The sequence below is a fragment of the Apteryx rowi genome, unplaced genomic scaffold, assembly GCF_003343035.1.
Source record: "Apteryx rowi isolate R43461 unplaced genomic scaffold, aptRow1 scaffold_3, whole genome shotgun sequence".
NCBI classification, from domain to species: domain Eukaryota; kingdom Metazoa; phylum Chordata; class Aves; order Apterygiformes; family Apterygidae; genus Apteryx; species Apteryx rowi.
The window spans coordinates 6,844,996-6,866,328 of record NW_020449418.1 but is presented as its reverse complement, the minus strand read 5'-3'; the positions used below and the strand labels follow the sequence as shown (position 1 = coordinate 6,866,328).

General features: G+C 46.8%; 2 protein-coding genes across 6 annotated transcripts in view; one reads left to right on the top strand and one right to left on the bottom strand.

The window, feature by feature from the left end:
* ARL3 (ADP ribosylation factor like GTPase 3) overlaps positions 1-19,530 on the bottom strand; it is a 29,453-nt gene extending 9,923 nt beyond the window's left edge. For 3 of the 5 annotated variants that reach the window (XM_026069890.1, XM_026069889.1, XM_026069887.1), the window contains exons 1-7: positions 19,293-19,380; positions 18,221-18,429; positions 17,525-17,720; positions 11,998-12,141; positions 10,731-10,847; positions 6,078-6,128; positions 3,937-4,122 (exon numbers count right to left, since the gene is read on the bottom strand). In XM_026069890.1, the coding sequence (XP_025925675.1) occupies positions 3,937-4,122; positions 6,078-6,128; positions 10,731-10,847; positions 11,998-12,141; positions 17,525-17,560 (534 nt within the window). In that variant the 5' untranslated portion in view covers positions 17,561-17,720; positions 18,221-18,429; positions 19,293-19,380. Of the gene's footprint in view, positions 1-3,936; positions 4,123-6,077; positions 6,129-10,730; positions 10,848-11,997; positions 12,142-17,524; positions 17,721-18,220; positions 18,435-19,292 lie in introns of all 5 variants that reach the window. The other 2 variants (XM_026069888.1, XM_026069891.1) reach the window with 2 other exon arrangements.
* A 66-nt stretch (positions 19,531-19,596) lies between these two features.
* SFXN2 (sideroflexin 2) overlaps positions 19,597-21,333 on the top strand; it is a 7,782-nt gene continuing 6,045 nt past the window's right edge. Inside the window, exon 1 of the mRNA XM_026069886.1 lies at positions 19,597-19,913. Coding sequence (XP_025925671.1) covers positions 19,871-19,913 — 43 coding nt within the window. The 5' untranslated portion in view covers positions 19,597-19,870. The remainder of the gene's footprint in view (positions 19,914-21,333) is intronic.

Below are 21,333 nucleotides of genomic sequence, written 5' to 3'. Positions count from 1 at the left end.
AAAATCAGGCCCAAGCAAACGGTTTGCTTCTAATAGCCTCTAAGCATGAGGGATGTCACTCCTCTCTCAACGGCACCATGAAGTCTGATTAACAAAACAAGTGCTGCCCATGGTTTCAGCTGGGAGGTAATGAAGTCTTCAGGTGGCRTTATGTGGGATACCAGCTGGGTTCCAGAGGATGCTATGTGGGGTTTCCAGTTAACCCAGTCACCTCTCTTCTGAGCCTGCCCAGGACTTTGCTGGGAYCCTTCTCCAGAGCCCCAACAGTTAATTTTAAAAGAGAAGATAATAATATGGATTCCCTCCTTAATTAACAGTTTTATTAAATAACCCATTTCAAATAATAGTTAAATTCTCTAAATTTATATCATTCTATTATCCATAATCTAATCTCATTAACCTTGAAATCCCCAGTCTTAACTACCCAATTCTATACACCATGGTGCTAGCAGCTAAACTAATTAAATGACCTTCAAACTATTTCTCCTTCATTTATTGGCATTATTTATCTTTGCTCATTGCTCTTCCTTTGAGCTATCACAAAAATCTTCCCCTRCGAACTCTGTTCCTGCATGTTCTCAGTTCTAGATATGCCACCACTTCTCCTTGCAAAATCCATCAGCGATATCTGCAATTTTACTCTAGCTAATATATTCCATCAGCAGTGATGGTTAGCTTGCTCGCTCCTTGGCTTTCATTCTGAATACCTGATGCTTCCACATCTTCATTTATTTTTCTGTCACTCAGTGTCATTTCTCAAAGAAGTCCTTAAAGCAGTGACCTGAGATTTAACTACACAGAGAGAGCTCCCTTTCTGAGCCACTGGTGTACAGACAGTGTGCCACGATCCTCAAAAACATCTTTCTTAATCTCACTCTTTAAACGAGTTCTTCTTTGATTCCCCTAAATTTTGAGCATGTTGACCTCTCCTTAGATTCCTAGGGATGAAGACGCCATTTCTTCCTGTGCTGATCCAGTTGCAACTAAAATCCTTGATAGTGTTTAGTTTAAAAGTCAGCTCCCAAAATATTTTGTTCAATGAATTTCCAAGCAAAGGGAGAGGCTTGACATTCTTGCCATCTGATTTGACCGTGCAGGAGTTATGAGAGAAAAGAAATGTAGCTCATCTTTTTCTACARGCTGCAAAGAGTTTGTGACTTCCCTGACCTTTCTGCAATAATCATTTATGGAATAAGCTGCAATATTTAGGGCAATGGGACTGGGGACAACAAAGTGGGACTTTATCTGGCCTGCATCTAAATTAATTTGTCTAGATTAGCATGATAAACAAAATACATAGGCCTACAAATACTTTAATAGTTTAGCTCTTGCCTTCTATTTTCTGAGAAATAAGTGCAGAAGTGGATTTCATTTTCCTGGTAGAAGGTATTAGGCTGTATATTTTACTCTCTTGAATATATACAGACACACTGTTCATCAAGGARACGGCACAAAGAAGGAGCTAACAGCAAGGAAGTGGGATAGGCCACTCTAGAGAGGCTATAGATCRGCTTCAGAAGGAAGCATTTTTCAAAGCTCATCAACAGAAAGTGCCATTTTCTATCATTTAATTCTTCSACATCCAACGCATCTCCCTCAATTTCATCTGCTATTTTACTGCCCCTTCACAACTGGAGAGCTAATTTGGACTTACATAAAGTAGGGGAGGGCCTGCAGGAGGGAAGAAGGTGACCCAAGCCTGCCTGCATCCATGTGAACTGTAATGTCGCATTCTTGATCTCGATCACATTTCTTTGGGAGGATTTTGCACTTGAATATACACTACAATTGTGGAATGTATTTCCCTCTAACAGCACCACTTCAAAATAAAGAACACAGAGTGGAAGCTTTTCATGAAGTTGGTTGCAACATAGCTGAATTTGTATCTTAGCTAACTAAATAAAGGCCCTTTGAAGGACACCATCTGCTACGTGTAGGTCTAAAYGTTAGGTTAATAATTTTAAAACACAAGAACTGCTGTACTGGGTCAGACCAACAGTCCATCCAGGCCAGCAACCCTTTTCTGGATGCCAAAGGAAAGAGTGCAAGAGACCAGGTATGAGAAAGGGCCTCCCTTTCTCCGTTTTTCCSTCCCAGTCCATGGCCCTGGCTATGCCCTGCTCAAAGGCTGCCTCCACGTCTTGGTGGTTAGTAACTGCCTGAGGATGTCTTCTTCAGAAATTTGCCTAATCCTTTTCTGAACCCATTGATACCTTTGGTCTCCACAACACCACGTGTCAAAGAAAGCCACAATTTGACTATGCAATTGGCAAAGCAGCATGTCTTTTTATCTCTTTTAAAGCCGTTGCCTAATTATTTCATTAGGAACCCCCTTCCTCTAGCAATGCGAAAAATAGCAGATAGTTTTATTTGCCTTTTTTGTACATTATTTTATAAACCCTGAAGATGTTCCCACTTTCTGTCCTCTCTCTTCCAAGCTGCAAGTCTTATTCTATTTATTCTCCCTGTGTACAGATGCCACTCTGTACTGCTGATCATTCTTGACAGAAGATCCTGAAATCTCTCCTACTTCTGAATAGATATAAGGACAATGTTCTTCATGATGAGGGTGGTTAAGCATTGGAACAGGTTACCTAAAGAGGCTGTGGAATCTCCATCCTTGGAGATATTTATAACCTGACTGGACAAGACCCTCTAGACTTGTAGTTAGCCCTGCTTTAAGCAGGAGGTTAGATCAGAGATCTCCAGAGCACCCTTCAACCTAATTTATTGTCGGACTCTATGATTCTACTTCTACTAGAATCTTTTTAGATGAGGGCAGGGGCAAAAAATGAATGTCATGTTCAAGGTGTGGGCCCACCATGCCTTTGTCCTGTGAGATAAGAAGTGTTTTCTGGGATGTTGCTCACTCCCTTCCTAATAATTCTCTAACACCGATTTTCTTTTCTGGCCTCTGCTGAGCACTAAACTTTGGTTCCTAATGATCTGCTCTCTGAATAATGGCAGCTGATTTTGAGTCCATCACCGTATGYGTTTAGTTAGGGTTGTTGTTCTTCATGTGCATTATTTTGCACTTGTCAACATTGAATTCCAGCTACCATTTTACTACCCACTCAGTATTGCGAGCTGCTTCTGCAATTCTTCATACTCAGCTTGAGATCTGACTACCCTGAACAGCTCTGTAGCATCTGCAAACAAGGTTTGAGAGAATCTGCAGTGAGGATAAATGCCTTCATGATCCTGTTTCTTTAAATATCAGTGCAGGGAGTTCTGACTGCTGGGATTGCAAGCACTGCAAATATTTCATTAATTCAGGAAAGCCTAAAAGYGAAATAAACAAACCTAGGTCCCATTTACATTACAAAGAGCTACTATACTGCAGGAACTGGCTACAGCATGGGAGCACAAGACACAGCTATTACAGTTCGGCACAGGAACACAGCTCAGCCCCCTCTGCGGGTTTTTGCAGACCCAAATGCTGCCATTAGAAGTGGTCTTGTGCGACATGTGCGGCTCTTGTGTTTCTCTGGGTCAGAAAAATTGATCGGTTTCTCTCTGGCGCCTGAGCTGCGCAAAATGCCAAACGACATTAGTAGTGAAGGTAAATCAGATTTCTAAAGTGCACACTTGTAACAGTCAAAGGGGTTAATAGTAAAAGGCGATTTGTTTTGTGAAAATGATTAACCTGACAGCAGTCTCTTTAAAATAAATCAATGTCTTCATCTGGCCTGACCAAGGGGTTCCGGGCGGGGAGGTGAATCTGTGATCGCTCTCCCCTTTCCCGGGGAAGCAGAGATCCCAAGGGCCTGCCGCTCCCCCTCCCCTTAGCACCGGCGAAGAGACACGCGCCTCGCGTGCTTGGCTGCGCCGACCCTCTTTTGCGACGCCGCCAGTCCAGCCCCACCCTGCAGATCAAGAGACAACAATCTCTCGCAGATGGCCTGCTGGCACAGCAAGCCTCCTCCAGAGCCTCACCTGTACTCCCTCTCCTGAAAGGGCTGAACAAGACTGGATCTGCCAGACTCTGTCACGGATTGTGTGTAGGTTCAGTCCCTCGGCAATCTCTGAAGCAGGGGCAGCCGTCAGCAAATCCTGCTTGTTAGCAAATATGAGCACGGGGACTCCACTAAGCTTTTCTTCATCCAAAAGCTCAGCCAGCTCCTATATCGTTTACGAGGGAGGGGGTGGGGAGAAGAGGGAGAGACGGAAGGGAAGAAAACCTTCAACCACCAGTGGTTGTCTCTAATTAGAAATATATTTAGGGCAAATGCTGGAAGACTGTTTCCAGTGAAATCTAGATCTTATTATAAGAGAACAAAAAAATGTATACAATCATCTGTGCCCAAGGTTCAAAAGAGGTTTCTTCCAATTACAGGTTACAAAAATCTTCATCTTAGTCTGAAATTAGCAGTTGCCTTAAAGGCTACAACTCTGTATTTTACCAGTCCCTGCTCCCTGGAGACCAAAATTGATGAAACAGCAAAAACCATGTAAACTGGCAAGAATGAGGAGTCTGTCTTGAGTTATTGCCTGACTGGCATTTGTACCTGAGCTGCCATTGACAACCAGCTCTGATATCTTTGCTAATAATGAGTTTCGGGGTTTTGTTCCAAGTTTTATAAACTGCAATTTGAGCAGGAGAGGATTTTTTTTTTTCCCCAGAAATGGAAATCTCCCTCCCACAAGAGGGCGGTGATTCTTTTGAAGGCATTGGCTAGCTTAAGACAAACTAAATCAGTTTTACTGGATGGATTTGGGCTCCTTATGCACAGCACACATTGGGTGGCATCTTAAGAAATGGGTTTGTTCATTCAAAAGTGGGTGACTCAAACAGAGTCTTTTAATAGCTCAACTCTGAATCTGCAGTAGATCAATGATGGCTGAAATACTTCATGTCTAGGGTTGTGCAATGGCCTCATGTGAAACAAGCACATGGTCTCAAGTCACTTCCCTATGTGAACATATGGCAAACCCAGCAGAATTTGAACCTGTAGGGACTGCTGGCATTGAGGACAGATGAGTAAATGAGATTTTTGTGGGCTCTTTGTTTAGGATTTCACACTCTCTATACTATCCTAACATCTTTCAAGCACTGACTAGAAACTTGGATTAAATGAATGCAGTCGGGGAGATGCTAAACTGCAGCGGAAATCTGACTCCATCCCCCCCAAAAGCAATGTTTGGTTTGGAAACCAGAATGAGAGAATGGAGTTATAAACAGAGTTGGCTGGGAATTTTTCAGCAAAATAGGTCTTTCATCTGACACGGCTGATTTATTGAAACCAAAACTGTTTGCGGAAATGTGAGGGGTCCAGGCTGACTCCGCCTGACTCAGGCAAGTGCTCTAAGCTTCTGCTTCCTCTCCCTCTCTTTTGCCCAATGTATATTTAATTACTGCTGTGAAGTGAAACAGATCCAACAGGAGAGAGATTCCCACCCCACACCCCAAGAACAACCCGCAGTCCTGCTGTTAGGGTGTTCCCATGAAACCTGAGACAAAAGAGCAAGTGCCTCCTTCAAAAGAGGCAGAATAGAGGCCTTCAACCTAAGTCTCCCATTTCTGGGGGGTAAATCTGCTGCTGGCTATTTAGGGACACTGTCACTTTCTGAATTTTACAACAGAAAAGTCAGAAGTCCTATTTTTGTTCCATCCTAAAATACAAAATGTTACAAACATCAAAACTTTGCAAAATGGAAATCTTATTTTCTGGCCAGTTCTAGTTACAAAGTTCTTATTTTTTTTTCCAATTACATCCAAAAGACAATCAAGTCACTATGATTTCCATTTCAACTTTGTAAATAAGAAAATAGGATTCCTTAGGGTCTTGGTTTGGCAAGGTTTAAAGGACTTGCAAAAGTTTTTGCTTTCTGTATTAGGCTCCATCTGCTATTATTGTATAGTTTTAATGAAAACCGTTCTATTTAAGCRGAATTAGGCTACCTATTTTCCTTGTTTCACATCTACCAAAATAATCTGCATTGATGTTGAAAAGCAAGTCTCTCTTGAAATGCAAATTTCCCTCATAAACAACAAAAGCATCTTCCTGACTTTTGTGTGCAAGGGGCACTCAGAAGCACTCAGTGACTTCAAAGGAAGGTGGGCCTAAGTAGCTTACCTGACCYGTTTCTTCAAACCTCTTCCTATCTGCACTGTCAATGACATAGATCTGAAAAGGAAACAAGGGGAAAAGTTAATCTACCCAGAAGACATTCTTCCACAGCAGCATGTGCTTACATGGATGGAGCCTAATAATAATGCTTTGGGGACAAAGACTCAGGTATTATTTATAGCGAGTGTCAACAAAACTTCATGATGTCCTGAAAAGAGAGGAACCACCTCTTTTACAGGTAGGGAGAGTGGATGGCCACGATCAGAAAGGAGCTGGTGGCAGTACCAGGGATGCTCTCACCACCTCCAAAGTGTCTGTCACTTGGAGACAGCAGGAGACCTCCTGTCATCTTTATAGCTGGACCAGCTTTCAGGCTGCAGCCGACCTCTGGAAGACAAAACCCGGGAGCCAAACGCGGCCATTCATCCCCACAGACGTGGTATCCAGGTGCTGCACTGATGTGTCTAGGCCATGCTGCCCTCTAGCAGGACAAATCACCTCCTGATAAGCCACCAAGATGCATGATGGCACTCAGGGGTCAGCTGAGGCAGGAATATATTGGAGACACTGAGCTCCTCTCCACCAGGTGATCCTACCACTACCTCCTGGATTGAGTGGTGAAGGGAGGGGGCTGAATCTGGCCTGTAAGACTGTCTTTAGCTACCAGCTTCTCCACCAGGACCTTAGAGGAGACAGGGAGCAGCTGCCTCACAAAGCATGACGGCAGAGCAGTGCCACCCCCTCGGGGCTGGGCACCACATCCCATGGCCCGGGAGGGGGTCCCAACCGGACACCTGTCCCCTGGTACAGAGAAGAGTGGACCCTGGCCTGCAGGCTCCCTGCCTCGGGAGGAGGTTGCCACCCCTCTAAACAGCGTGGTATGTGCTAATTTCTTTCTGTAATGAACTCCCCTTTGGGGCAAATGCAAACGAGCCTTTCCAGTGGAGGCAGTTTTAGGCCTGCACAGGCTGAAAGGCTCCTGAAAGATCTCCCTAGATATGTGATTAGTAGTTCCAGCTGTCTCCCCTTCCCCCAGTAATGCTATTGCAGTTCAGAGCACACAGGCATCAAGCTATGTCTAAAGAAATGGGGAACCTCAGTATAACACTCACAGACACGCATCACCTGAGGCCTCATTTTCATTGCTTGGGTAGGAGAAGGTTTTTAAAGGAGAAGGATGCTGGGGCAGTGGACAGAGACAGGACTGGTGACAAACCCTGAGCCTTTTCCTTCCAGTCCCTGCCATTCCCCATCAGCAGTCACTGAAGCTGCTAGCATGTCACCTGCATGCTCTTTGGTGGCTTACAGGGAGCAAGTGTCAGCCTGGTTTTCAGGGAATAGATGAGCACAGCACCCCGCCATCAAGATAAATGGCAACCTTGCAGGCAGTCTCTGCAAAAGACTCCACGCTTCCAAGGTAATTTTGACCAAAGAGTAGGGGGAGGGAAGATCTGTAGCAGCAATATCTATTAAACTGTAGGCACTCTCTTAATGAACAGTGCTAGAGTGGTTTAAAATTGGACCAAACACGCAGCACCAGAACCTGTTTGCTAGGCCTGAGAAGGAGGCAACCCAGCAACCCTGTGGGCCTTGCTGCTGATCACTTGGGGTCTGTGGTCCTTCCTAGGCCAGTGGGTGCTCGTTGACTGAGGCTGGAGGATACGCAGCAGGGCTCGACACAGCTGCGTGGGGATGCGTTAGTGGAGYACATGCCTGGTGTCACATGACAGGGAAAGGCCCACGGGCATCGCATGGCACGCAGCCTCTCCCCACCACGTGATCTCAAGCATGTGCACCTCTAATGTATCRGCTAGACCTGTCCTCTCTCTGCCCCTCCCTGTGCATCCCGTTTGGGGTAGGAAGCACAGACCAAAAGAAAGGAATAAGTTGCAGGGCTGGCAGCTGTGCTCCAGGGTAAAACTGTCCTCTTGCCGGACATCTCAGGGGAAGCTTAGCAATGCATGAATGCAACAGCCGAGTGCTGCTTCTCAAATGAAAAGCAGCACCTCCCATATTATGGTGCTACTCTAACTGACAAGGAGGAGCTCTGAGTCCCAGTCAGCCATACTTTCTCCTGCACCACTTGGTTTCTTGCTAGGGAGCTATCTTGCAAGATAGAATTGGAGACAACAGTGCTCGGGGCAAAAGCCACAAAAGCACAGCGCAGAGAAGGTAAAGTATGTATGGAGTGCCTGCTTCCAAACCAGAAAGCACTGTGCCAAATAGCTGCAGGTGCCTGTCTGAATATGCAATCAGCCAAATATCCACACCTTATTTGCCTGGGTTAAGCTTCCAAATATCACAGGTGTGTGATGCAAGACATGCCTCTCATTCAAAGGCACCTGCATGGATTTGAATTTGCAATCACTTCCTGATTTTTAAAACCCTTTAGAGGGTCCTCTCTGCTTTGTGCAATATAGTTTAGAAGAAGACAGAAGCAGGGGGTCCTGGGAACTGTAGCATATCTTATCTCCATCTTCCCTCTACTGCCAGGCCCACACAAGAACCCACTCCTGGCAGTAGGGTTTGGTTGTTCTCTGGTTTGAACAGCCATTGAGTACACGGTGTTGGAGGAACAGGGCTTGAGAAAGCAGTTCCCCTGGAGCTGGGTGCCTCCTTAGAGCAACAGGCCAAAACAAAGCCTGGAATTAAGTGGGTTGCGAGTGGTGGGGCTGGATGAAGAAATAATATGAGGAATAAGCTGGCTCAATTTACAGAGGCATGACCTGCACCAGGCTTGTGAGATGGATAAATTACTGGCCAAAACAGGGTGAGGACTGGCAGAAGAGAGAAAGGGAGTCATCAGCATGTACATGATCTCATCATTTTAGCTGCTACCTATTTTGGTGTGCACGGACATACCAGCCATGGCAAAGCACTGCACTAACATGCAGACAGCTCCCAGTCTGAGACTGGCTGCCATCTGGCCAGCAGGGAATGCAGGCCAGGGAGCTCAAGTCCATGTGCACACCAGTTGCTCCCTCCCTGAATTCAGACCGCTGCTTCCCCCAGACTGATTCCTCTTCTATCTACTCATTTTTTTACTCATACGAAAAGAAGGTTTTCTCTGTACATCGCTTTAGCTGGGGCGGGGGAAAGGCAGGGAACACAATTGCCTTAATCTCCTTCAGTTTTCAAATTCACCTTTATTTCTCCACCTCCTACAAAGCACATACTGGGAGGAGGGTGGTTTCAAGCTTGCTAAGGGAGACCCACAGACTGGTGTAGCTCATTGTCTTTGCCAGCAGAGTCTCCCACCTACAGTTGCGTGATGCACAGTCTCTGCAGTCTGAGCACCTGATGCAGCAGGCAAAGATCCCCGAGCTGCTGCTTTGCAGTGTTGACTTTGATCTGCTTACCTACTGCCTCCCCACCACACAGAGCTGCAGAGCTCAGACTCAATGGGCACAACCTCCTCACGGCCATGCCACGCTCCCCTTCCTGATTGCCCCAGAGGACCACGTTAAGTCTGCTCTGTTAGTTTTTCAAAGCCAGGACAAAGAAAAATCCTCTCTCCCTTCTCCTCCTAGGAAGRGCTCATCATTACTCTTTGCAAAATCAGCCAATCAGGTTTTTGTAACAGGGGTTGTCCTCAAGCCCCAGACTCCAAATTAATTTAAGGCTGAATAAGAGGCATTTGCACAGAAGACTGCTGAGGACTTCTTAGCCCCATTTAAATAACAGCTTCAGTTTGGACAATGTTTTCTAAGCTTCCAGGTACAGCCTTAGAGCAAAGAGTCATATTTCTAGCTGCACTGATCCTTCCGTGGAAATGCACTGAAGTTCCCAACATGTTAGCAAGCACACGTCTGTGATAGGAGGGAGGAAGGGCATCTCTGAGAGAGAGCTTCCCACTTCCCCATAGGGAGCCCTGCAAACCTTGCTTAGAACGGGCCTTTTCTCTGCTTCCGCTGGCAATATTGCTTGGGAGAGATTCCTGGAGCCCCTAGTCTGTCTCCATCCTGGCACACGTGGCTGCATGTTAGAGGTGCTCTTTGAAACTAGTCTGGGCAGCACTCAGAGGGTCCCAGGATTAACATGCTCTGGCATGGAAACATAGAGGTCCTGCACTGTAATTATAATTGTAGTTAACTGTAGCTAGTTGTAAGGTAATTGCAGCTAAGATGCTAAAAACATTAAAGGACAGTTTTGTGATTAAAGGACCAAGGGAAGAGACAAGGGGTCTCTCTGTGTCCCTCAGCCAGAAGCTTTTCTATCTGATGCTAAGCATGGCATTTAATTCTTCTGTGCCTCAGTTTCCCCAACTATAAAACAAAGGCACTACCTCCATACATGAGGTTTAAGTCACTAATATACACGACAGGCCTTCAGCGTCTCCAGTGAAAGGAGCTACAGACGGGCAAACTACGTGTTATTCACGTTCTTTCATTTGAAGAGACTGAGAAGAGAGGGAAGGAACTGGCTGTAACCAGCACCATACTGTGAAACTAAAAACATACAGCTGAATGATTTCTCCAAACATCACTCTATTTTTCTTACTGCACCCAACCAATCTTGCAGTTTCACTCAATAACTTCTGTTACAATGGCAATGGTGTTGCTGAGGACTGGGACATTACATTACTTGTTCTTGAATTTCTGGCTGAGACCTTGGAAAGCCATCGCATGAACACAGCATTCAGCTGCAGCCAATACTCACAAGAATATCAGTGTTTTCAAAATAGTTCCTCCAGTACGGCCTGATCTTCCTCTGTCCACCTATGTCCCATACGTTCAGCYTGAAGCCTTGAGACTGTACACTTTTGATGTTAAAGCCCTAGAAAGAGCAGAAACAAAGCCACACAGAGCATAAACCTGAATGGCTGGATCACATTCACAGGCAGGCATTAACACCTTATATATCCCATGCCTGCAATGTGCAGCGAGATGGGCTGGGCAGCCACAAAGATGGATCGGCTGTGGACGAGGAGCTGGCAAAAGTGAGCAGAGCCGCCAGCCCATCAGTTTGCCTGTGTTGCTGGGTCAAGGGTTGACGCCGTCATGGCTACAGAGACATATGATGCAGTTAGTGCTTTGGGAGGGCTCAGCAGGGTGGGTGCAGGAAGAGGTGGGAGAGCTGCAGATAAGGAAAAAACAAGGGCGCTGTGAGAAGCAGGCTTGAGCTTGTGAAAGCTGAGTAGAGAGTCCCAGCTAACATGAAGCCAGAGGTCTCAGCTTGATTCGACACGACACAACTAGTGCCGGGTTTAAAAGAGCAACAGCTGCACATCTGAAGGGTCCATTTCATCAATTAGAGCAGCAATCGAAAGGGCATTCAAGTAGAAAAACAGGGTGTGGTGTGGGCTGGCAACGTGCTGCCACACCACCCAGGGGACAGGGCCTTGGAAGCAGGGTGTCGGGGCTGGGAGCTCTGCGAGGCAGCTCCGGCGTGGGGGGAAGCATCTCCCACAGCTCTCTAGCAACCTCCTCTGGTCAACACAGGAGCGGTGCTGCAGTGCTTCTGACGGGAGGCATCCCGCTCCCCAACGCCGCGGCCCAAAGAAAGGGGGCCGGAAGCATCAGAGGGAGTGCTGGAATACGCAGGACCCTTGGAGCTGGCTGGGTGAAAGATGCAAGGAGACAGGGATGTGCCCGATGCTGCAGCATCCCCCGTACACGTCCCCCTTTCGGCAAGGACAAACAGGAGCAAAGTCTCATCCATGTAACCCCAGCCTGACTCAAAAGCCTCCTGCAGAACTCCACGGTGCACATCCACATTCGCACTACCTGCCAGATCTGGCCTGACGCCCTCCGGCTCCTTCGGAGAGCCTCCCTTTGTGCAGATAACACAAAGACTTAATGGTGCACCAGGCTCCAGTTTTCCCCCCTTTACTGAAATCCTGTGCTGAATCATTAGTGCTTCATATAAATTTATAAGGCAAGCGGGACCGTGAGAACTGCCTTGGGCAGGGAGAGGCCCTCCTCACCTGTGTTGGCGTGATGTGGCTGATGTCCTCAGATGCCAACTGTTTCAGGAGCGTGGTCTTGCCAGCATTATCCAGTCCCAAGAGGAGGATTCTCACCTCCTGGTCTGGGGTGCTTTTCAGTTTACGCAGGATTGACAGTAAACCCTAAATCAGCCAGAGAGATCATAACTGTTACTTCCCGCTCTCTCTCCCCTACCACACCAAGCCTTCTTCCCTCCATAGGGGTTCTGTATGGCGGTTGAYGCCAGGACACCCTAAACCCTTTCCTGCAGTCCCTCTTCCCATTTCCTCTTCTACTCCCTCCCCCTAATTTTCCTTCACCTCAAGCAGTATCAACCAGGTCTCAGAAAGCACAAATGTCACTCAGTGGGGCACACTACTGGCTGTATCGCTCATGACACAGCTGTTCAGCATTTCCTGTGCCAGGAAGACAGCGCCTAAGGATATCATGTGTGTAGAAACTGCAACCCAAGTCCTTGCAAGCTCTTCATTATCTTTATCAGTGGGAAAACCCCATTAATTTAATCTCCCTCCTAGTTAACTGTAGGTTACTGTGTACCTGACATCAGTCCTTTTCACAGTAACTCCCTGATCATCTCAAACCCCGTTTATCTGTCTAAAACATGCCGGACCCATGGGGCACGTGCAGTTCAGCTTCTCAGGATGTAGCACTTAACTATCTCAGATCACCACACGTCCTCGCTAAGAAAAGCGCAGTGGATTTCAGTCATTAGCCAGGCTCAGCTCTCCGAGCTGACAGTATCACTCAGGATTAGGAAACAGAATATGCAGGTCAGCTCATTTACAACCGTGCACGTTACAGCAGCCTTTGTCAACGCCACCACTCAGAGACCTGCACCTCTCTAAAATGGCTGGAAAATGTTCTGGATCCTAGCACATAACTGAGAAATATAAATCGCCCCACTTTGATCTGAATCTTGCTGCCYGGCCCAGCCCCACAAGCTGAGGACACAGGACCAGGCTGCGAGTCTGTGACAGCCTGGGTGTCCTTGGGCACGTTGCTGCACTGCTCTGCACCCTTCTCCCCCCACTCCGCAGATGTGGTTTCTTAGAGCTTCGGTAGAGCACGTACCACACTGGAGACCCAGCCCGGGTACACAGGTGCTCTTGCAACTAATAACAGCCTGGGCAAATCCAAGGGAGAAATATGCCTACAGCTTTTCGGAGCCCTCAGGATTTTAGTTCAGTCTTTAACAGGCAATTCCCATGACTACGAGTCCTGCAGGGCAATCATAGAGTTTCTCTTCAGCCCACTAAGACCCAGAGCCAGGAACAGAGCTCAGATATCAGCACAAACCTGGGCCCACGGGGGCCCATCTCTCAAGCTTTTTGTTCTCCCATTTGCAAAATGGGGACAATGATTCTTGTCGACCTGCAAGGGTGAATTAGTTAATGTCACAAAGTGCTTTGTTGCTAAAAGCAACTACACACTCTAAATATTCCTACTGGGAGCCAAGGACTATTTGAGCCGTGAAGGTTGCTCCTGATCCCCTCCAGATCATGGCAATCAGAAACCTGTCCTGAAGATAAAGAACTGCAGGACGCAGTACAACTGTCACAGCTGCAACAGGCCTTCAGTTTGCAGCACTGCCCTCCTGCCGGCTCCTGGAGAGCTCCACCTCAGCCATTTGGAAAACTGCTCTTGACTGCTTATGAGAGAGCTCTGCACAAAGGTGGCGTGGAGTTTTTGGAAAGGACACCACACTATGGATCGTGATGCCAAAGCTTTCAATAACACAGTATGAAAATACACAGAGATTCAAATGCAAGTTAGATTTGGTCCACCCCTCTGCTTTGGAAATAATTTATCAGTTATCCATTTAATTACCAGGCACAGCTCAAAATGTGTGCCTGACGTGTGTGAGATGGGGGGGAGAAGAGGAGAAACTTATTAAAAAAGGGTGGAAGGATGTTTGTAGAAAGTTATGATCGCAATTGTGACTGTGCTTTTAAAAAGCACCATCGAAAGCTGAGGTTCAGACACTCACAGCTCATGCAAGGAACCACAACAGAATTGAAATCTTACCCTTACCCTGCTTCTTGGGCTTCTGCCTTTATATTTGCTACACCATAAACAGGCTGGTACAAAAACTGGAAAACCAGGCCCAGCTCAAGATGTTAATCAGGAATGGGCTCTGCGTGGTAGAAGATGCCATGCCCACACAGTGCAGGCACAGCAAATCCTCAAACTGCTTTTAGTCAAAGAGTACAGGCCTGTAACATCTCACGCTGAGCCCTGAGGGCCAGATGCTTACAGCTGGCTCTCGCTGATGGACCCATAGTTAATGAATTTGAAGCACCGGGTTCAGTACAGCCAACTGCTGCAACTCCCTCCCACCAAACGGCTCATTTCCCCAGCCACAGTGCTCATCTCATACCCAGCCCCGATGACAGTTTGTACATCCACAGGTCTGATGGCAGGGAAAAGGAACAGGGACAGAAATACCTCTAATGTTTACCTATTTATATGCATGTCCTAAGTGCCCTTGACATCACTAAAACCCACAAATTTTAACTACATGATTAACAACAAACATTTTCTTTCACCTGCAGTCAAATTTACAATTGTGTTTAGTTAGCTTGTAAATACATGGATTTAAATTCAGTATGGACAGACCCCACATGAGCAGGAACTCTCTAAAATTCACACATTCTCCAACCTTTCCAGGGAAAGGCTGAGTAATTCCCTATTCTTGTATTCTTATGGGCCTGACCCAACAGCAACAGCAGTCTTTCACAGAAGTACTGCTGACTTCAGAGAGCTCTGAATCAGGCCCTATTATTTTAGTTTATTGCTCACAGTTAAAAAAAGAAGTTGTTGAAATGCTAATCCTATTCACAGTACCACTTGCTAAGAGCAGAGCAGTGCATCCCAGAGCAGATCAGGATTAGGAGCCTTTATATTTCAGAATTCAACTCCAAAATACTGAGCGCAAAGAAACGTATTACAGAGTATTGCTTATCTACCACAGAGCAATTCTCAGGGGTCGGGAAGAGGAACAGTTGTAAATGTTAATAGAGCTTCTCCCATTGTAGATGGATGCTATTTCTGGGCTAGTATGACAGCCTACGAGAAAACGATCAGCATCGTTCCATATTCTACTCAAGTGACACTGCTGCATGGCTGATCACAGGATTATCTGGGGTAACCAATAGAAGAGAGGATATATTTAGAAATAAAAGTATTCTCTAAGGTATAAAGTAAGCTGATTTAAAAGGTGGAAGACAAGCAAGCCAACAGAGAGAAGTGGACTTTATTTCAGTAGCTGCCAGCATAGGTTATATGGTCTGGACACACAACTTAAATCAAGAATCAAACAGTTTTGGCTACTATAATTGTTGCTATTCTGTAGATATTACTATTTAAAACTTATTACTCAGCATTCTCCCTCCAGTTAGTGAATATTTAAGAATAAGGAAAGCTATGCATAGATATATCATTACGGTTTCTAACATACTTATTTTTTTTATTGGTCTTAGGAGCACAGTAGCCAAGAAGATAGACAGCATTTCCTGACAGCTTAGCAGACTGGAAAAAATAACTCAAATGAGTTTTGTTGTGTGCCACCACCGGGTGGGACAAGCAGCCTTTACTGCACACATGCTGATGGACTAGCACTTCTCTGCTTGCAGACCCAACCCTGAAACCAGCTTGGGCTGATGAGAGTCAGGAAGTGACCTCTTGATGCTGATGGGAGACGCCTAGCAGAGAAGCCACAAAATGGGAAGATTTGGTGCAAAGAGCATGCTTAAAAGCAACAGGAGAGGAGCAGGCCTTTGCAGTGGTACAGCAAACAGGCAGATGTCTAGCCGCAGGGACCTAGGCTGAGGTGGAGGAGAGGGGATGCCCAGGTGAGAAGCCTGTTTGGCAGCCAGGCCAGTGGTACACACCCATTGGGGTGCCCAGGGCGAGGAGCAGGACAAGTCTCGAGCAGGATGGTGGAGACGTCACCTGGCTGAGGAGCTGCTGAGAAGACTCACGGGAGCGTATCCGGGCAGCACGTCATTTGCACAAAACTAAGCAGACTGCGGCATCTGTAACAGAGGAGGGAACTGCAGATGCTGTTCAGATAATGAACAGCACAGCGTGGTAGCGTGTGCAGCCTTTGGAGAAGGGCAGTGATACGGAGCAGCTCAAGGCTGGGGACAGTCAGCCAGCAACCGCTTCTTAGTCACCTCTGAGTTAAGCAAACTGTATGTTTTATATCATACTGGCTTATTTAAAAACATCTTTGTTCTTGGTGGAGAGGGTTTTCTTTATGAGCACCATGAGGAGACAGACTGATGGGGTCAGCAACAAGAAGACTGCCTTTTCCAGACAGTGAGTGGGGACATACAAAAAGAAAAAAAAAAAAAGATTCCTGACAATTACTAAGAAATCAGAATGGACATTAAAGTCAAAGATGCAACTAAATGGGAAAGAGCACTTATAAACACATTGAGCATGAAAGAAAAGCTAACCGTCTTACTAACATCCTTCAGAAAACAAGGATGTGTGGTTTTATGAAAGTATATCATTGCTAGGTTTAAAATACCCACTGAATTATCAAAGAGCTTTCAGTTATAGCTGTATGCAGTAATCTCATTCTCTCAAAAAAATACACATACATAAAAATACAGTGACATTTATAGTCCTAGCTAACAGTTTTGTGGGTTTATTCAGCTTTAAATCCATGCTGTATATGGGTCTTTTGAACTAGTTGATGCATGTAACTACATCCTGTACCACAGAAGCCGCTGAAAGGAAGATTCACTTTATAGGCCAAAGCAAAAATTGGTTTGGGACAAACAGAGCATTGAGATAATCTGTTTAAATATTGTATCAGATTGGCAATATAAGGCCATAATGGAAAGAACAATTTCCCCTTGTACTGAGGGCTGGATACCCAGGGCATGGATAAAGCAGGGCCTGCAAGCCACTGAAGAGCACAGTGGATTCCTATTAGGAAAGAGAAGTAAATGTATTCTGTTTAACTTTATTAGCCACAAAGCTCAGATAATGAATTTAGAATAAAACCGCCCTCAGTCACTAGCTATTGCTTATCTAGTAGCTGTGGATATTTAGCTAAAATCAAATCAATTCACTGAGATGCAATATAGCCACAAAGCTCAGCATCTCAGCCTGGCACTGCAACCACATTTCCCCCATCCTTACACCCCTGCACGGTCTCCCTCATTTCCGCTTCTTCAACCACAAGCGACCTGTCTTCACCCTCAAGGCCCTTCCCAGCCAAGCTCATCTGCCGTGGAGATGACGGCTCCTGTTTCCTAGTGGCTCATGATGCCAGCCTCATCTCTGCCTAGCTCTAGTCTCAAACTAGCCTCTTTGTGCCTTTCCTACAACTGTGGGAGAAGCTTCACACAATATCCATAAAGTCATCCCGTGAATCTCCTGCTCATTCCTTCTCTGCCACACCTACAGTCCTTGATGAGGTTAGGCAGCCAACATGCCGAGTTCGAACCTGTCTTGGCTTCTCCTCACTCATATCACTCAGTTATCGCTCACCTCAAGCAGCCTGTATTTCCACGGAGTGGGGCACATCTCCTTGTTCTGTTTGCAGAGCACCTAGCACAGTGCAGCTCCGGCTCAGGAATTACTTTAAGCAATATGGTAGTTCATCATTTTTAAACAGTGAGTTAAGATACAGCCAGTGCGTGGAGGAAGAGGTGTAAGCGATGGTTTCACAGTCATGCAGGAGGAGCTGAAGGGGGGAAGGACAAGTGGTTTATTTGGGCCTAATATCCAGCCTTCAGCAGCAGATAATATTTGAGGCTACATTCTTAGTCCAGTATACAATTCCAGGCACACGGAGATGGAGGAGGGGAGTCCTTCCTGACAACCGCACTGATTAGCTGGTGCCCTGAAGAATGACGTTTGATTACCTTTATCTTCGGCTGCAGAACTGCAAATGTCACTAATGGTCATAAAATCACCCAGTCTTTTCAAAATACAACCAAAGTAAATTAATCTATTGAGCACAGTTTATTCAATACTTCTTACTCTGGCAAAACTCCCAACAAAATCATTTGCTTGCTGCATGTCTCCACCATATGGTGTCATTCAATGCAGACTTTCTTTTCTACATTGAAATCTAACATATAATGGAGTCAAGTCACCTAAAGAGTTTTTCCAGCTCAAACCTACTGACACAGTTTTCTGTCAAAGAGGTCACACAGCACAGCACTGTTTTTATATACTAACCAATACCAGCATGAATCCTCCATCATAATTAAAATCAAACTCCTCTGGTTTTAGCAGATTTCAAGGAGGTGTTGTGTCCTGTGCAGAGAAGAGTTAATGCCCAACACCAGACAGTGTCGACAGTCTTTGTCTCCCCTCCGGTGGTTTCAGAGCTTCAAAGTCTTGTCCAGTTGTTGGTATACTGCCTTAGCTGCGTGCAGTTTCTCATACTAACCTTGCAGCAACCATTAAAAACAAGCAAACAAAAAAACCTCATGACATGCAACTATACTGGCAAACTGAAGCAGCAAGGCATTATTAGAGCTTTTGAAAGTGTTTTTAAATGGAGCCATTTTAAATACAGCCTTATTTCCAAACAATGAAAGACAAAGGGAACAAATTCAGGGTATCAGGTACACCTACATGAGACAACAAATACATGCCATTTTCTCTAGAAACGTGAGCTCAAGACCAGAAGAAAGATGTCTGACTACACATTTAGATATGCTGATATTTCACTCTCCCCACAAAATCTGCCTAATGTCATCTAGACACTCCATGACTCAGTTTCCTCATCTGTAAAATGGGGTCAGGCTTTGACAACCCTATTTTTGACACAACGATGTCATCTTCAATCAATGGTTTCAGAAAAACACAGGTGATCCTTTGGCCCTGATATCTATTAATAACTCACTAGCTAAGATTGTTATTACAGTGACAAGGCACAAGCTCTGCTTCATACAGCATTTCCAGAACTTTTGAAAGCTGAATTCCCTTTCATGCAATTCAGGCTCACTTCACTCTTGCTGTGAGACCACCACACATGCTGCGTAGCAGAGCTACAGACTTCAGCCCTATGCTTCCCTTGTGCTATGCATTTCCATGGCTCATCTTTCCCTCTGTGCTCCACCTATGACCCGCTGCCACCCCTGTCCCACAGCTGTGAGAAATGCTGGTGTGGTTTGCAGAACAAGACACTTCCCTTCTGTACTCACTCGCTTGGATGAACACTGCAATAATTTAAACCTCAGCATTAACCCTCCTATAACTGGAGTCAGAGCAGGCAGGCATGGAAAGGGGTTTAACCGCTTACCAATGCAATCATGACATGCCAGAAACACGATCATGGTCAGCTACCATGGCTCAGATGACATGCAGTAAATTGTTAAGTCAAGCTGCCTCGATCATTTCTGATTGCCGACCCAGAGCCCATGGCTGCCATATCTGCTTTGGATATTCACTGGTGTTTCAGAGAGTTTCTACTGCTAAGGACGTATTCGGTTTTAGTGAAAGCTGAGAATCCTGAGAGACAATACAGAGCTCTCCAGCTCTCTGCCCAGCCCAGCCAGTCCATCAGGCACCCCAAAGTGCGATCCACCCTCTCTGAGAGGCTGCAATGCAAAAAACAACTCCCAGAAATGGAAAATAGACACAGAGGCATAAAAACTTGTATCATATAACACAGGCACTGGAAAACACCCAGTCCACTCTCTCTAAACACAGAGCACTCAGATAGCAGCAGCCAGATCCCAGACCACACCAGCTTATTGGGACATCACAAGGCAGAAGAGCAGATTTGGCTAGTAGCAGCTGCAGGCCAAATGTGTCCCACAAAGCACTGCACTGCTGGAGGCAGCTGCCCTCATCTTTACAGCAGATGTCCATCCTGTGATGGCTTCAGCCTCTAGTGTGACATGCTCCATCATCACCCGATCTAAAATAAAGCAGAGCCCACAGACCTTGTCTCAGCCTCTTTCACTGTGGCCCAGCAGGATGAAACAGGTGGGGACACAGCCAGAACTAACCCGGTGAAGATGAGGAGCTGCCTTTGCTGCTCTCATTTATGCCTCCTCCCAGGCTGCCCACTAGCATTAATCAAGCCCGTGTCCAGGGGGCTCTTAGACAAAACACAGCTCCCGTCTTGGGCAGAGACTGTTCAGCTCCTTCCTTCTGCGTGTGCTGTCTGCACACGCTGCATCCTTAGCATGCAGCCCGCCCTCCTACCACAGCGCTCTCTTACCCACCCATCTGCTGACCCTCACTTACCTGACAACCCCATCCTTTCCTACCGATCCTGGCTGGACTCTGCCAGCATCTCACTTATCCCAACCCTAACTACTCCAACATCTACACCCAAATTGTTTCCAGCATCCCATTCCATGATCCAACTTCACCCCAACCTTGATTCTTCATGACTAGATCCTCTGCAGCACCCAAGACCCCCATTCCTCCCTCCAGTCCAGATGGCTCCCTATCAAACAATTCCTCTCTCCCCCTGAACACTCCTTTCCTCACAGGACCCTCTCTTTCTCTCACCAGTATCAAAACCCCACCCACTCCTTCCCGCAGCGTGCTCTTATCTCTTCTTTCCAGCTCAGACTTTCCCTCACATTCCCACCTCCCAGCAGAAACCCCCAGATCACCCAGCATGCCAACAACATATCCTAGGCAGCCAACACTGACTGGGTTCCCCAAGGGACTCACCAGACTAAGCTGTTCATCCCCTCCAATTCCCAGGCCTCTTCCAGATCCTGAGCACTCTATGTCTCAGTCCTCCCACCCCTGAACAGCCAACCTTTCATCTAGGTTTTCTCTGCCTTGACTGAACACCCACCGCAAGGCTGTTTGTCAATGACTTGCCCCTCCACTAGAGTATGCTACCCCCAGACCTCCTGAGCACCCAGCCCCCCCCCATGCCCTCCTTGCCTTGCCCAGCTAGAGTGTATTCAGTCTGGCCCCCAACCCAACAAGGCTCCCCATAGCATCCTCAAGCCCCCCAGGCCCTGCCGGTACCTCATCCACTCTCTTCTGGATCCCCCATGGCCTCCAGCTCCCTCCAGGACCCCAGTCAGGGTCTCTCCTGGCTCAGTGCCCTCAGTTCACATGGTCCCCAGGCCTACGAGTACCCCTTGGCTGAGTGTCACAGCCCCCATGAGGCACAGCCGGGTGCCTCTTCTCCCTTGACCCCCAGCCCCATCACCCTCCGCCTGGGGGCTCCCGGCCCCTCGGCCCCCCGCTCCCCTTGAGCCCCCACGGCCCGCTGCTGACAGGCCCGCCGCCCCTGCTGGGCGCCCCCGGCTGCAGGCCTGCCAGGCCTCCCGGTCGGATGGCCGTGGCCGCGGCCTCGTCGCTCG